The following is a 15075-nucleotide window of genomic DNA, read 5'->3' as shown; positions in this document are numbered from 1 at the left end:
TGGATCAACCCATGATTTTGCGCATTTGGAATTCTCAAAATAAATCCACTTTTCATCGCCAGTCACAATTCGTTGCAAAAAAGATTTTCTCTCGTGACGTTGAAGCAACATTTTACTGATGACTTTTTGGTTTTCCATTTGTCTTTCGTTCAGTTGATGTGGCACCCATTTTCCTTCCTTTAAAATCTTTCCCATTGCTTTTAAACGATCGGAAATTGTTTGCTGAGCAACGTTTAATCTTTCTGCAAGTTGTTTTTGAGTTTGACATGCATCTTCATCCAATAATGCTTTTAATTGTTGGTCTTCAAACTTTTTGGTTGACCTGAACGTTCTTTGTCTTTCACATCAAAATCATCACTTTTAAAGTGTTTAAACCAGCGTTCACAAGTATCTTGAGATGGAGCATGTTCACCATAAGCTTCCCGAAGTACACGATAACTTTTTCTTCAGAATAAAGTAATGAATTAAAACTTCCCGCAAATGCTCTTTTTTTGGCATGAAATTCGACATTTTTAAGCGTAAAAATATCTATGATGTGAACACCTTCAGCAAGTTTGACATATGAAGTTTTGAAGCTTGTTGTCAATACAACAAAATAGCATACATATCAAATCGCATATATATCAACATATGTGTAACTCCATCTATTGAAAAAAATCCGCATTATTAACTGGTACATCTAGAATGCACAACCTAGGCCACTATGTGCTTGAGCTGGAGCATGCTAAGCTGGGGCAACAGGACATAATATGGTGAACACATCGCCCAAGGCCAGAGCACCAAGGGCATTGCTCCTACCTCAAGGATTAGGGTCCTTATTAAATAAGTAGTGGGCAGCTCAAAAGGTTTTCAGCAGGGGAGTGACATAATCAGATCTGTATTTGAATAAGACTGTGCTTTCTGACTGCTGTGAATTTCCTGATAAAATGATTTAGAAATAGTCTTAAGTAAATTGTGTCTCTAAAAGTCTATAATACACTGGAGGGACAAAACACATACTCAATTCTTTTGCCTTTTATAGAAACTGATACTTTGTTTGATGACCTTGCTACTCAAAAGGGGGTCCAGGGACCAACAGCAGCAGGAGCAGCACACCTGGGAGCTTGTTAGCAATGCAGAATCTCAGGCCCACCTATTGGGTCAGAATCTTTCATTTTAACCAGCTCCCCCAGGTGGTCTGTTTGTACGTACTTGAAAGTCAAGAATACCAAGCTTCATCCATAACATGCCTCTCATGACTCAAAAGATCAGGAAAATATTAACTATAGCATAAGAGAATTTGAATTGATTTATTCATTTTACGTCAATCACCGCTTGGTAGGGATAGCAGCCCTTTAGCAAGAATTTTCTGCTGCTCTGTTTCTTGATTATTTTTAGGCACTTTGTTATAAGTTTGGAAGTACAAAATGTACCATCAAAATGATCCATTATAAAGGTTCCTGATGCCTCCCATGAATTGCGCAACGTGCGATTTGGTAAATGTTCCGTGGCTCTACCTGGATGCTGCATGGTGTGGTGGGTGAAAGAAGTCTCTGGAAGCCAGTGGTCTGGTTTGCATCTTTCTGTGCCACTTAAGAGCTATGTGACTTAGTTAACTGACTGAAGTTCTATGTGTCTCAGTTTCCTCATCTGTGAAATGGAAATGGCCACTGTACCTACTACACAGAATTGTTGTGAGGATTCAGTGAGTGAACACATTTAAGGCACTTAGAAACAATGTCTGGAACATGTTAAATATTATGTATTTGCTAGTTTGTTGTTATTATATTACAACTGCACATTACAAGAAGCCAAGAAGTTTCCACTGGAAATCATTCTTGGGGCAATGGGCAAAGGAAAGAATGTTAGTCACACTTCATTCAAATGTCACTAACAGGAAAAGGCCACCTGCTAACAATTGGGAAATTTGCCAGATATTTGTTCCTTTGATGCCACATGTAAGAAACTGCTTAAGCCATGTGGCCTCAGTGAGGCAATTACCAAAACAATTGCCCTGGGTTTTTAAAGTCAGTAATCCACAATAGTGTCTTACAATTTTAAAGTCTTCTATAAACATTTGTAGTTAAGAGATTTTCTCTTTAAATTTAAGGGGGCCCAATTTAAAAATGAAACCAACATTTGCCTTCTCATGCCAACTGAACTGTAGCCAACGAATGTTATAAACCACCTACCACGTGAAATCAGTTTATTTTTATCAAGTTTTAGCAGTGTAAGCATTCCCTCAAAATACTGCATTTACACATGGAGTTATTATCCATGGCAAAAACATGATTCTACTTCCTAGGAGCTGCAGCCTATGAAGCATATATTATAAATTAAAATTTCACAATTCATTTATTTAATTTGGCAATTTTCTGATCCTCAGTGAAGTTGCACATCATATTACAAGATAGTCTTTCCATAAATGTTATGCTGATTCTTTTAAAATAAATAGAAATTCTGATAAATCACTTTCATAGAGCCATTCCAAAAGCTACAGATATCACTTTAACTAAAAGATAAACCCCATGTTTTCATCTTTATTGTATGGTTGTCTATCAAAAAATTTTTGTATCTAACAGAATTTAATAACTGTTTAGTGAATGAAGAGAACCTTGTTTTAAAATATGTATAATAAAAATCTGCTTAAATCTCTTTATTCTTATTCATGAACCAATTTAACACAAAGTTAAATTTTATCACTTAGACTGAAAAGACACTATTTATAAAAAAAAAAACAAACTCTCCCATAAAAAAAGAAAGCTGATAATTAGGTTGCTTGAAGCACTGAATTCAGCATATTTTATTCTGAAATTTTGCTTTCCTAAAAATATGATTAAACTTCTAAATTACCAAATGGTGTTCTGAAATACTCTGAGACTTCTAAACAAATGAAAGAAAATTTCTGAAAATTTTCACAAACTTATTTTTATTACATAATAATTTCCATCTTTGTCTGGTTAACAAGATTCCATGAGTATATTGTTTCTAACTTAAAGTGACAAGGCTTCCACTAGAACTCAATAAGTCAGTCAATCAATTGATTAGTAAATTCTGTCACTTCATCCTTTTAGTATTTAAAGTAGCTAATGAATTCAATACAAGACAATACCAGAGCAGCTATGTAACCCTAATTAAACACCCAATAGCATTTGTTAAAAATGATGGGTATTTGAGCAGATTGGGTAAATACACATGTGTACCCTATAAGAACCAAACTGAAGGCGGCATTACATGGTACCTTTGATAACTGAAGTCTCTCATACAGACCAGAAGGTGGATCTAGTACTTTTGATAAGTAAATGTGGGATTTATTTGTAAAAAAAACATGGTTAAATATTCATAACTACAAGCATTCTTCCTCTACTTAGTGGCTATATCAGTATAATGAAAAGGTTTGATCTCAATTGATTTTCTAGGCTGTTCTATATAACTCTATCAATAGGAGACCATTTTTCTTCTGGGACCAGGCCCACGAGTCTCAACAATTCTATTAGAGTAACTCTCCAGCTGTGTCAGAGACTATCCATGTCACATAGCCACCTTGTTTCATAGTTTATGTCCTAACTGATCACTGACTGGCCAATTACTGGACTTTCCCTATTAAAGCACTGTTCTAGTTTGAGGAAGAATATAAAAATCTCCGAGGGACCTGACTTCCTAGCTGGAAAGACCAGTTAAATACACATGTATCAGAGTGTCCTGATTGATCCAACCTGAGAGCAGACAGATTGCAGTTATTCCTGATACTCCTTGCCCACTCCAGCATTTAATATGTGTAAGTATTTGTATAGGAAGGGCAGGGGGCAGAAAGCTCTGGCTTGGATCAAAATCCAGGTCTATCCACCATTTATCTATCATCTGTCTGTGTCTCTGGGCAAGTAACATTATCTTAATCTCTAATGCCATTATTTTTAACAATAGTATATTCTTTATAAGGTTACTAGAGGCCCAGTGCACAAATTCGTGCTTGGGTGGGGGCCAGTTGGCCTGCCCCGATTGGGGCTAATCAGGCCAGGCTGGCCAGGGGTGGGGGGAAGGATGCAGGAGGTCGGCTGGCCATCATCCCCGCTTCCAACTGGGGGGGTGATTGAGGGCAGGGACGGCCGGGGGAGGGACCCAGGTAGTTGGTGGGCCAGCCCCGCCCCCTGGTCGAACTCTGGTGGAACTCCCAGTCAAGGGGACAATTTGCATATTACCCTTTTATTATATAGGAATGATAAGATTCAAATTAGATAACAAATATAAAGTGCTTAGCACAGTGCCTGACACCTAAACTAGTCAACAATAAATGTTGGCTACCTGAGGAAGCACCTGTCTTCCCTTTAGGAGAGTGGAGTTACAGCCTGAAGCCAAAGAGATGGCTTCCAAGTGAACCTGGGAGGTGTAAGCCCCAAAGAGTATTGCTTGGGGTTCTAAGGGAACAAGGTCAGATTCAAGTCATTTCCAAACTTGTGCGTGAAAAACAGTGAAGCTTGACATGCTGAGACACTGACACCACAAATTTTAAGGATTTGAGAGCACCAGGGGAGAAGCAATAGCCTCACAAGGCTCAGCAGTGAGGCACCTCCCCTAAGTGGCTTTTGGGAAGCAAAACATCAAGATGGGTGGGAGAGAAAAACATTGGAAACTGGTCCTGAGCAGATCTGAGAAACCAAAAAATTCCCTGAAATGACTAGAGTGATTTGGACAGGGAAATGTTAGACTTCATTTCTGTACCAAGGGCCTGGTGACATTTGCCTCACTCATATACAACTAGACTAACAATATAAGACAGAATGTGCTAAGAGCAAATAAGAAGCCAAGGTAATAGATACTGTGAAGTGCAAAGAAGAGATCAGTGTGAACTGTAGCCTTAAAAAGTCTGGAACATCAGCTGGTCCTTGCAGACTGGTGGAAACCAAGTCATCTATGGTGAGTCAATTAGGAAACATGGGTGAGCCAGTTGTACAGGGAACATGTGCCTGGGTCTTTGGGACAATGGCTGAAGTGTGTGTGTGTGTGTGTGTGTGTGTGTGTGTGTGTGTGTGTGAGAGAGAGAGAGAGAGAGAGAGAGAGAGAGAGAGAGAGAGAGAGAGAGAAACAAGAAAATAGTGGGAAACAAGGTTAGAAAACTAGGGTTGGATCACTTCTGAATGGCTGAAGGACATGGATTTGGTCCTAGTGATGGGGAACTAGAGAAAAAAACAATTTTGACTTGGAAAACCGAAAGTGAAACTAGTGATTGATAAGATCAATCTGGCCTCGTGTGATATAGGAGAAATGTGTAGGGATATGTGAAAATGGTTAGAAAACTCTTCACAGGTGTAGCAGGAGAGCAGTAGGATATGATGTTAGATTGGCATAATATTACTAACCATTTTCTAAAATAGCACTTACAGAGGGAAAAAATCTAATTAAGAGAAATATGGTCTTTGGTTACTCCTCAATTACCATTCATAATTTTCCCATGATTATGTCTCCATGCCCCAATGGATATGGCTTAAGCCACAGCTTGCTTGTTTATAAGTTATACTAGAGGCTGGGTGCATGAAATTCGTTCATGAAGGGGGTTCCTCAGCCTGGCCTGCACCCTCTCCAATGTGGGACATCCCTCTCGCAATCAGGGATGACTGGCTCCTAACCACTCGCCTGCCTTCCTGTCTGATCACCCCTAGCCCCTCTGCCTGCCTGCCTGATTACCCCTAACCCCTCTGCCTGCTGGCCTGATCACCCCTACCTTCCCCCCTGCCAGCCTGATCGCCCCTACCTTGCCTCCCTGCCTGCCTGATCACCCCTAACCTTTCTGCCTGCCTGCCTGATCGCCCCTAACTTCCCTCCACTGCCAGCCTGATCTCACCCCCAACAGCCCTCCCCTGCTGGCCTGGTTGCCCCCAACTGTCCTCCCCTGCCAGCCTGATCTCACCCCCAACTGATCTCCCCTGCCAGCCTAATCACCCCTAACTGCCTCTGCCTCAGCCACCACCACCATGGCTTTGTCTGGAAAAAAGTTTGATGTCTGGAAGATGGCTGGTTGACCTGGTCTAATTGGCATATTACCCTTTTATTAGTATAGATAGATTATATAGGATAGGATTGCTTAAATGGGCGGGGGGGGGGGGAGCCTTTTTCAGCAAGAGGAGATGCTCTTGGCAGACAAAAACAGATAATCCCTATATCTGGACTGATAGCCAGCCATATGCACTATACTGCCAAACTGGTCATTAAAAAATTGAATCACTTTCTTACACCTTATACCAAATAGTTGTTTCCCTTAAAACCCCTCCTCAGCCCCCACCTTAGATTCTGCCTTCACAGTTCACCCAGATTTGGTTCTGATTGGTCGGTTTCTATGCCAGTCAAAAACTCCACTTCTTAAGCAGCCATTGGCTCCTCACAATTCACCCAGATTTGGTTCTAATTGGTCGGTTTCTATGCCAGTCAGAATCTCTGGGCCTATCTCCGGACCTGATCATAGAGGCGGGGCTGATCAGCAGCTGCCCAAGGCTGCTGGTGAGCTGCTGAACTGCTGACATCTGGGAGAGAGAGAGAGGCTTGGCTGCGGGCAAGGGAGAGAGAAGCAGGGTCTGATCACCCTGCTTCTCTCTCCTGGCCTCGCCAGCAGCCGCTGCCATTGCTGATCAGCCCCAACTCTCTCTCCAAGAGGTCAGCAGTTCAGCCCGCTTGCCTGCTGTGCACGCAGCCTGGCGAACGGTCGAGCCTCCAGTTGTTATGGATGTTACAACCCTGGTTCTTTATATATACAGATAAGCACTCTTCAAGACCACTGAAATTTCTAGTGTGGTTCTAATGTAATTCTCTCTTTCTCTCTCTCTCTCTCTTAGGTCTAATTGAGACTTCTGTTTTGAACATATAACTGTTCTATAATTTACTTAGGCATTTTAAACCCCAGATATTGATACATTTATATACTTCTATATAATGGTAGTTATGACAGAATAGTATTATATAAAAATATTGTTTTCTCTCATTTAGAGTCCCTGAAAAAAATCTTTCCAGAGGTTTATAAAGCAATTAAATATTTTGCCTGCTGCTAACCCCACTGACTGTTGATACAGTGCAATTGGTTTATATCCCTCTGCCAATATTCAAGTATGAAAAACATTTTCATTCAACTCAAACAATGACTGGGTTTTTTGAGGACATTTTCATAATTACAAATACTCACTTGAGCTCTTCAGCAAGATTTTCAGCAAAAAACCATCCTGATGCAGTAGAGTTTCCAGAAGCAGGTTCCAATTACAACCTGGCTGGGCTAACAGTAGTTTCAATTGACCCTCGGTTGTCAGTTGTCCAGCTGATGGAGTCCTTTAAATGCAAGATAAAGATGGAGTAATGAAGTTAACTTATCTATGAAATTAATAGCCTTAAAGTACAGATGTAATGCTAACTTCCTTAAATGTCAATTCCTCCAAGATTACTCGGAAAATGCTTTCATGCTTGCTTACTTTAGGGTTGCTCAGGGAAGGAATACATTTAATCTCAACTAGCTAAAAGCAAATTAACATTTGGTAGCCTGCCAAATTTAAAACTGATACAAAATCACCATGCCTATATTCCACAGAACTATATCTGTTTTAGTTTCATGGAGCAAATAAAAATCATTTATGCATTTATTTAGAATGCATTTATTTGTTCATATACCAACTATATGAGTGCCTACTAGGTGCTATTAACTCCTTTCATTATTCATGGCAAGAAGTTCCAATGAGTTTTGACTGCTTTGTAATTTGTCGTGTACAACGATTGCTGATAAAACTAAAGGAATTCAAAGTTTCTGTCAAGGGTCAACCATAATCTAATTATTTAATATGTAAAGACTTAAATCAGCATGCAATTATCAGAACCACTCTAACAATCACACTGCTACCAACTTGGGTAATTGTTTCATCAAAGAGAAATAATTCCAAGGCAAAGAAGCTTCTATTTGGGAAATTATCATCAGTGTTGGACAGAAAATCAAAGTCAGGTCTACCATATCACCATGTTCATTTATTAATGGATCTGCAGGAGATAAGAAAGTAAAGTAGAAACTTAAAACTGATAATGTAATTCATGTTTTCCTTCTAAAATCTTAAAGTTTAGATTGGCTAAAGGTCACAACATCTAAAATCAGCTTACAACCACAACAACAAAAAGGCAGGAAATGAACGAACTCAATCTGGTTGCGGCCATAAGGACTGTGAGAATAGGGTGGCATTGGGAAGAAAAGGTGTGATTGGGCAATGTGAGCATGTGAGTGAAAGGACCTAACTTCACAGTGGAAAAAAAGACAGAACAAAGGGTGTTGCTAAGAAAAACAATTTATGGGATCATTTCAACATGAAATTTACAGAGTGGTGAATGGTGAACCATCCAGTTATCACCATAGTCTAAGCCATTAGTTTCCGTGCCTGGGAACTGGACCAGCAGTGTGAGCATTACCTGTGAAATTGTAAAAATGCAAATTCCCAGGCCTCATCCCATCTGAATTCTGGAGATGGGTTCCAGAAATGTGTGCTTTAACCAACCCTCTGCAGGAGATTCTGATGTATGCTAAGATTTGAGAACCACTGTGATAAGAGGTGCTTTCTGGTGCAAGTTTGTAAAGATAGACCCACCTGGCATCACCTTTCCTGACTCTGAGCCTTTGTGCCCATTCGGGTCCACTGTGGCTGCCAGCCCTGCAATAATCCTTTACTTAACTCTACCCATCTTTCAATCTACAGCAAAAATGTTGCTTTCTCTGTAAAGTCTTCACTAAACATTTCTCTCCACAGTGGTCTATCTCACTGTGAATTATAGCACTTATACACATTTTAACTTATGACAATACACATTTTATTATTTCATCAAGTAAACTTTTCTCTCTACCAGAGTCAAGTCTTGTGAGGACACAAGAATCTGTTTTCCAGCTCCAGATCTACTAGTGAACCTAGCTGATTGAAAAGTAGGCTCATAAATGGCAAAGCAACTTTTTGATGCTTTGCCAAAAAGCTGGTTTAAGCGAAAGTGAGAGGATCCAAAGATAAAAATGAAGAAGTTTCAGAGCACCTACTCTTTGGCTTGGCTTGGCATTTGGATCATTACACAACCTTATGATGTGCAAAATCCCTCAGCCTGCATCTGAACTTTGGGCCAACTCAGACTTCCCATGTGAGATTCAGATAAGCATGACTGGAAACAGGGAAACTCCTTGGACAATTGGTGGGGCAATGTTAGCTATGGAAACTCCTGCTCTGGGTGGGCGGGGAAGAGAGAAGCGGGGAGTTATTTACTTAACTCTGATGCAGAGGAACCAAGTCCACCACTTCTGGTGCTCTGAATTACCTGGTTGTTCCCAAATTGGTCTGCCTCTTGCAATAGTTCAAATATGGGAATTCATTATTTGAATTCATTATTTGAACTAGGGAAGAATCCACTAGGAGAGTCCTTCAGACAGAAACTCTGAAGCAGATCCTTACAATCACTGTCCCTATTTCTCTACTAAATCCCAAGTGCTAACTTCTGGAAACTTGCTTGGGGTTCAGTAGATGTAAAGCAACTAGTTGGTTGTAAGTGATGTATTAAAATGGACTTAGTTTTTTAACATTTCCTACACATTTTGAGTTGAGTGCTGACTTAAGAATACATTTAATGAATTGAAAGATCCAGTTTAATGAAGTGTAGAAAGGGGGAGGAGGTCTTTGAGAGACAATCTGAAGAAAGAGATTGGAGTCAGATCATAGAGGGCCTCATTTGTGGGTATTTGGGACCCACTGAAGGGTTTAAGGCAGATGAGTTTCCTGATCTGACTGCAGTGTGGAGAATAGATTAGAAAGGTTTGTGTTTATGCTCAGCCCTTTAAACATGTAATAAAGCAAAATAATTTGAGTGTAATTTCATTCCACTGTATTTGAATACCTGGTTATAAATAAAACCTCTCATTTGGCAGATGGGAAGCTGTTTGTTGAAAAGTACCTTAATTCTGGGATCTTTCAACTTATCACAGGTTTTGAAATGTACAGTAAAATGACTCACTATGAGAAAAAATAAAATATTACAAAGATTCCTCAATCTCCAAGCTCTGAGTAATAAATGCGTTGAGGAGTCTGTGTTGGGCATATGGAGAAGCATATGTTCCCTCATCCTTTGAGCTGGTGGAGCTGTGAAAGTGAGATTAGCCTCACAAAAAAATGACAGAAAGAGGAATTTTATATATATTTATATATGTATCAAATGTGTACATGCTGAATTTTACTATAATACAAAGAAGAGAACAAAAATGTATAAATCTTGTATTGGAAGACAGGATGAATTTATGGCTGGGTTATATTACACTTATACTCTAATAAGTACAACATTTCTAGGGAATGAATTGATCTAAAGAATTTTTCAAATCCAGGTAATAAGCAGTGATACAATAATGAGATTCAATCATTATTGGTTTATGAAACTAACAAATTACTTTTATAGAAGCATCAAGGAAAATCTTAGCTGTCTTCAGGTGTGTTTACTTTACTTGTAATTTCTGCAATTTAAAAATATGTATTCATACTGCAAATAGAAAGGTTTTAAAAATCTCAGTTCTATTAGTGCACACAAGCCTGAGTTCCCACTGCAAGATGAGAAGCCTTACTGCTTAGATCACATGACCCTGGGATTCATTGATCCATATATATATATATATATATATATATATATATATATATATATATATATCACAGAAGCTGCCAAACTAGTAGAACATTGGAATGCACTCTGAAATGCACAGCTTGGGGATGGCATCCTGTGGTATTAGGGCACTCTGCTTCCGGATTTGATATTTACTTTGAACCATAAATCATTATGTGATACTATGTTCCCAATAGATAAACTGCCAGGGAGCCAACAGGTGAAAGTAGAAGGGGCAACTCTCACCAGTGCTCCTGCTGATCCACTTGGGGAATGTGTGTAAGCCCTGTGGGCATTGCAGGAGTGGAGGTCCTGGTTCTGTGGTGGTCCTCTATCAGGGGAACATTAATGATTCCACTACACTTAAGTTATAGTTGCCATTTAGGCATTGTTGGCTTCCCATGCCAGCAATCTATGGGGCAAAGAAAGGAGTTACTATACTGGCAAGGGTGATTAACCTTAATTATCATGAGAAGCTAGATTAACCCTAATTATCATGACAAGCTATCATAAGGTAATTAGGAAGGAGTATGTCTGTAATTTAAGGGATTTTCCCTTTTGCTTTCATGACTGGTAATCACCATAAATAGGTGACTGAAGTAACTATATTCTGATAGGTAAGGTCTCAGTGACTCCATTGGGCAACAACACAAATTAGCCGACGGTAAAGGAAAGTTGAAATAAGAGGTAGAGGACTGTAATAATGAATATCACCTGCAAATCCTGAAATTATTGCAGCAGGGGATACTCTAGTTTGTCCCACTAACTCTACTGTAATAATTTTTTAAAAGAAATTTTGACCAGCCATCACTGAGAAGAATCAATGATAGGACTGAGTGAACTCAACATGGGGAATGGATGGATTTCCATGGTGCAAGGGGGAGACCAAAGCAGAGGTCAATTTCCCCACATTCTCTTGCCTTGACTACTACAGATTTCTGACTATAAGAACCTGTATTTCTCTACCTTCCAGGAAAACAGGCTGGAAGAACCAGCAAATTAACACCCCAGGGAAACTCTCAATCAAAAACATAAAAATTGCTGTATAAGTATCTCAGCATCCGTGCTCCTTTGGTGAAATGACTCTGAGATGTGAATTTCCCACTGGTTTCAAGAATTTCCCCAGAAGGTTTAAGTTCTGGTTACTCCTTGGTAGTTGGCTTAGTTATACTAATCTTTCTTTTCTCTCTCCCTTTGTCTCATTTACTCACTCCCCTTCCAGTGTTTTCTCCACTTAAAGATAAATTCCTGTCTCTTAAATTCTTGTGTCAGGGTCCGTTTCTTGGGGAAATCCACATGAGTGGAGACACTTAGTATTCATCTTACTTAATCATTGTTTCAGGATTTTTGAGAAACGAGTTCAAGTTAATTTAGCTAATAAATGTGGCTGCTGGACTTTGAACCCAGGTCTTTCTGACTTTAAAACCTATGCTCTTTCCACTACTCCACGTTTCTGTCCATTCAACCTGGTTGTTATTTGATGGGTCAGTTGTATTTTCCAGCACTGAGGATGTTTGGCTCTATTTCATCTTCTGATTGAAGATACCATGTTTTTGACCCAAAATCAAGTTTGTGGTCTCAAGGCTTATTCCCAAATTGGAGACATATTATTCAAGGTATCTAGGGACTGATTTCAACCAGATGGTTCCTGTCAAGGATTACTGGGCCAAATTTATACCAGAGACCATAAGTTACATGATTCAGAGAACAAAGGCAAGGGCATAACTAAAGATAAACTAAGAGTAAAAGCCCTAAACTGGGAAAATAAAAGCGGAGGAGAAGCCCCAGAATTACTATTACTACTCTTGGCTTTCCAAAACTGATTCTTTAGAATCTTTCTAGGGAAATAAGTAAAGACAGATCTTTAAAGCAAATTCGTCATCTTTTTTCAAGAAAATAAGTTTAGTACCCGAGAAAAAAGTTAATGGGGGAAAAACCCAAAATATTTTATCACTTTAACCAAGATTGTGTAAATTATATGTGGTTATAGCATTGGAAATGTTCGAATATATTTTAATCTCTATAACGGGTATAGCCAAGTCTCTCTGAGCTTTATAATTAAAGATGATCCAATAAACAGAAATTAAACAGAAAATAGCTTGAATGTTTATACAGAGGATTTTACTTGATTTTAAATAACTTTGTTCAATAAGGTAGACTGGCACTCAAAAAGTCTCACTTTTTTTCAGAGTTGGTTGTATCTACACTATCTGGTGTACAACTTAGAGGGTAGGCATTCAACCTATGAGACCTAGGGTATTTCCTTATTTTAGCAAATTAACCTTTTTCACTTGAGATGACTCCATTTCCCCCAAATCACCCAAAGATATTAGTACTTAAAAGTCATAGCCCTAGCTCCATACTTTAATGTTATACAAGTTAGCATATCCTATTTCTAAAAATCCAATTTTAATTTTTAAAACAATATTACATTGCAGGTATCAGTTTTGGACTCTGTCTGAAGGCTAATCGAGCATCTGAGACCCTGGACACTAATGAATACCTCAGCCTCTCCTTGTGAGGAGCAGAGATATTTGGCTAGAGCTTTTAACTATTATTGGTCCCCAACTACTGGTAATTAATAGCCTGTTACAGGGAGATCAAGAAAGATCTCTCCTTGCCCTAGTTGGTTTGGCTTTGTGGCTAAAGCGTCAGTCTGCAGACTGAAGGGTCCTGGGTTTGATACCCGTCAAGGGCACATGCCTGGGTTTCGGGCTCGATCCCCGGTGCGAGATGTGCAGGAGGCAGCCGATCAATGATTCTCTCTCATCATTGATGTTTCCACCTCTCTCTCCCTCTCCCTTCCTCTCTGAAATCAATAATATATATATATATATATATATATATATTATATATATATATACACACACACACACACACACACACACACACACATATATATGAAAGATCTCTCCTGGCATCACACTTGGGATAAGGCAGAGAGCCCATGAGAAAGCAGTTCAATATTTTTTACACTTTATCACACTGGTAGTGGGTCCTTTAAACATGTTTAGATAATTGATAAAATCTGCAACTTCCTGAAACACACAGCTCTTCACTAAAACAATATACTGACTGATTGTTTAGTAAGTACCTATGTGATGAGTGCCATGTAGGCACATTAGTTCACTTAATCCTCATGAATCTGCCATGAGAGTATCTCAGAAGTTAAATAAGATGTTTCAAGATGCAAGAAGTACATGATGATATTGCTTGCTGTTTTCAAATAGATCAGCAAGATTGTATTGTATTTATGTCTCAATTTCCTCACCAAAATATAAAGTTTCATATAGTACACGAAAACTAAAGCTCACAGAGGTTAACTCACTTTCCAAGACTACAAAACTATGCATCTACAAACCACATCTGTTTCGTGGGAAAACCTATGGTTGTCTTCTATTATCTCATTGCTGGTTCCTTTGCTGTGTTCTTATTTACATAAAACCTTTAAATCATAATAGAAAAAAGATATGAATACATATAAACCTTAGGATATTTAGGTGCATTCAGTACCTAGTTCATTTGACATATTCACTTCTTTTAATAACTGCTCCATAAGCACATGACTTTCTCTCTGAAAATCTTTCAAAGATCCAGCTGCTTGTCCATCCACAGTCAGGAACAGCCACTTAAGAGGTTTGTTGTTAAAAAGCTCTCATTACTTCTCCCCTGCCTGTTGGCTCCATGTCAAAGCTTGGCACCTCATCAGACTGTAAGCTCTCTAAGCTCTTTTCCTCAGTCCTGGGGAACAGCTGTCAGCAGCAGCTGGGAGAGCAAAGCTCTTTTTTCATCCTCCTCCCCAGATGTTCTCTCTTCAGGATACTAGAAGCCACCTCCTCAATAAGACCATGCTTCCCATCACTGAGCTTTACCACTCAGATCAAATGTGTGAAAATAGCTAAATGTACCAATTAATATGGTAATCTATAATAATAAAAGCATAATATGCAAATTGACCAAACGGCCAAACAGCAGAATGACCATCCCGACGACCACACTATGGCACGCACTGGCGCCAGGCCAGCCAAGGGGGGTGCGATGCAATTGGTTGGGGGGCCACCATCTCCCCATGATCGCCCCACAGAGGGAGGCCCAGGCCACTGGCCGGGGGGGAGGAATGGGGGATTGTTGTTGGGGGGGGGGGCTTTGCGATTGCCCCGAAAAGGGAGGCCCAGGCCGCTCTCTATGGGCGATTGATCAGGGGGCTCTGCGGACCCCGGGAACCGGGGGTGTGTGGTGTGGCAGTGGATGCAGGTAGCACCAGGCCAAGGTGAGTGCGAGTGGGGGTGGGGCTGCGATGGCTCCAGCAGCTGGGGCTGTGAAGGCCTACCCTTGCACAAATTTTGTGCATTGGGCCTCTAATATCTAATAAAATATTACTTTGAACACATTTATTCCTTCATTCATTCATTCCTCAACTAATATTTGTTGGGCAATTTCTATGTGATAGGCCATGGAGACAGA

General features: G+C 39.7%; 1 protein-coding gene across 1 annotated transcript in view; it reads right to left on the bottom strand.

Annotated features, from left to right (window-relative positions):
• KIAA0825 overlaps positions 1-15075 on the bottom strand; it is a 373779-nt gene that overhangs the window by 209083 nt on the left and 149621 nt on the right. The window contains exon 14 of the mRNA XM_080678353.1: positions 7148-7287. Coding sequence (XP_080534479.1) covers positions 7148-7287 — 140 coding nt within the window. The remainder of the gene's footprint in view (positions 1-7147; positions 7288-15075) is intronic.

Source organism: Plecotus auritus (assembly GCF_963455305.1).
Source record: "Plecotus auritus genome assembly, chromosome: 7".
Classification (NCBI taxonomy): domain Eukaryota; kingdom Metazoa; phylum Chordata; class Mammalia; order Chiroptera; family Vespertilionidae; genus Plecotus; species Plecotus auritus.
The sequence above is the reverse complement of the archived record's forward strand: the minus strand, read 5'-3'. Positions and strand labels throughout refer to the sequence as shown.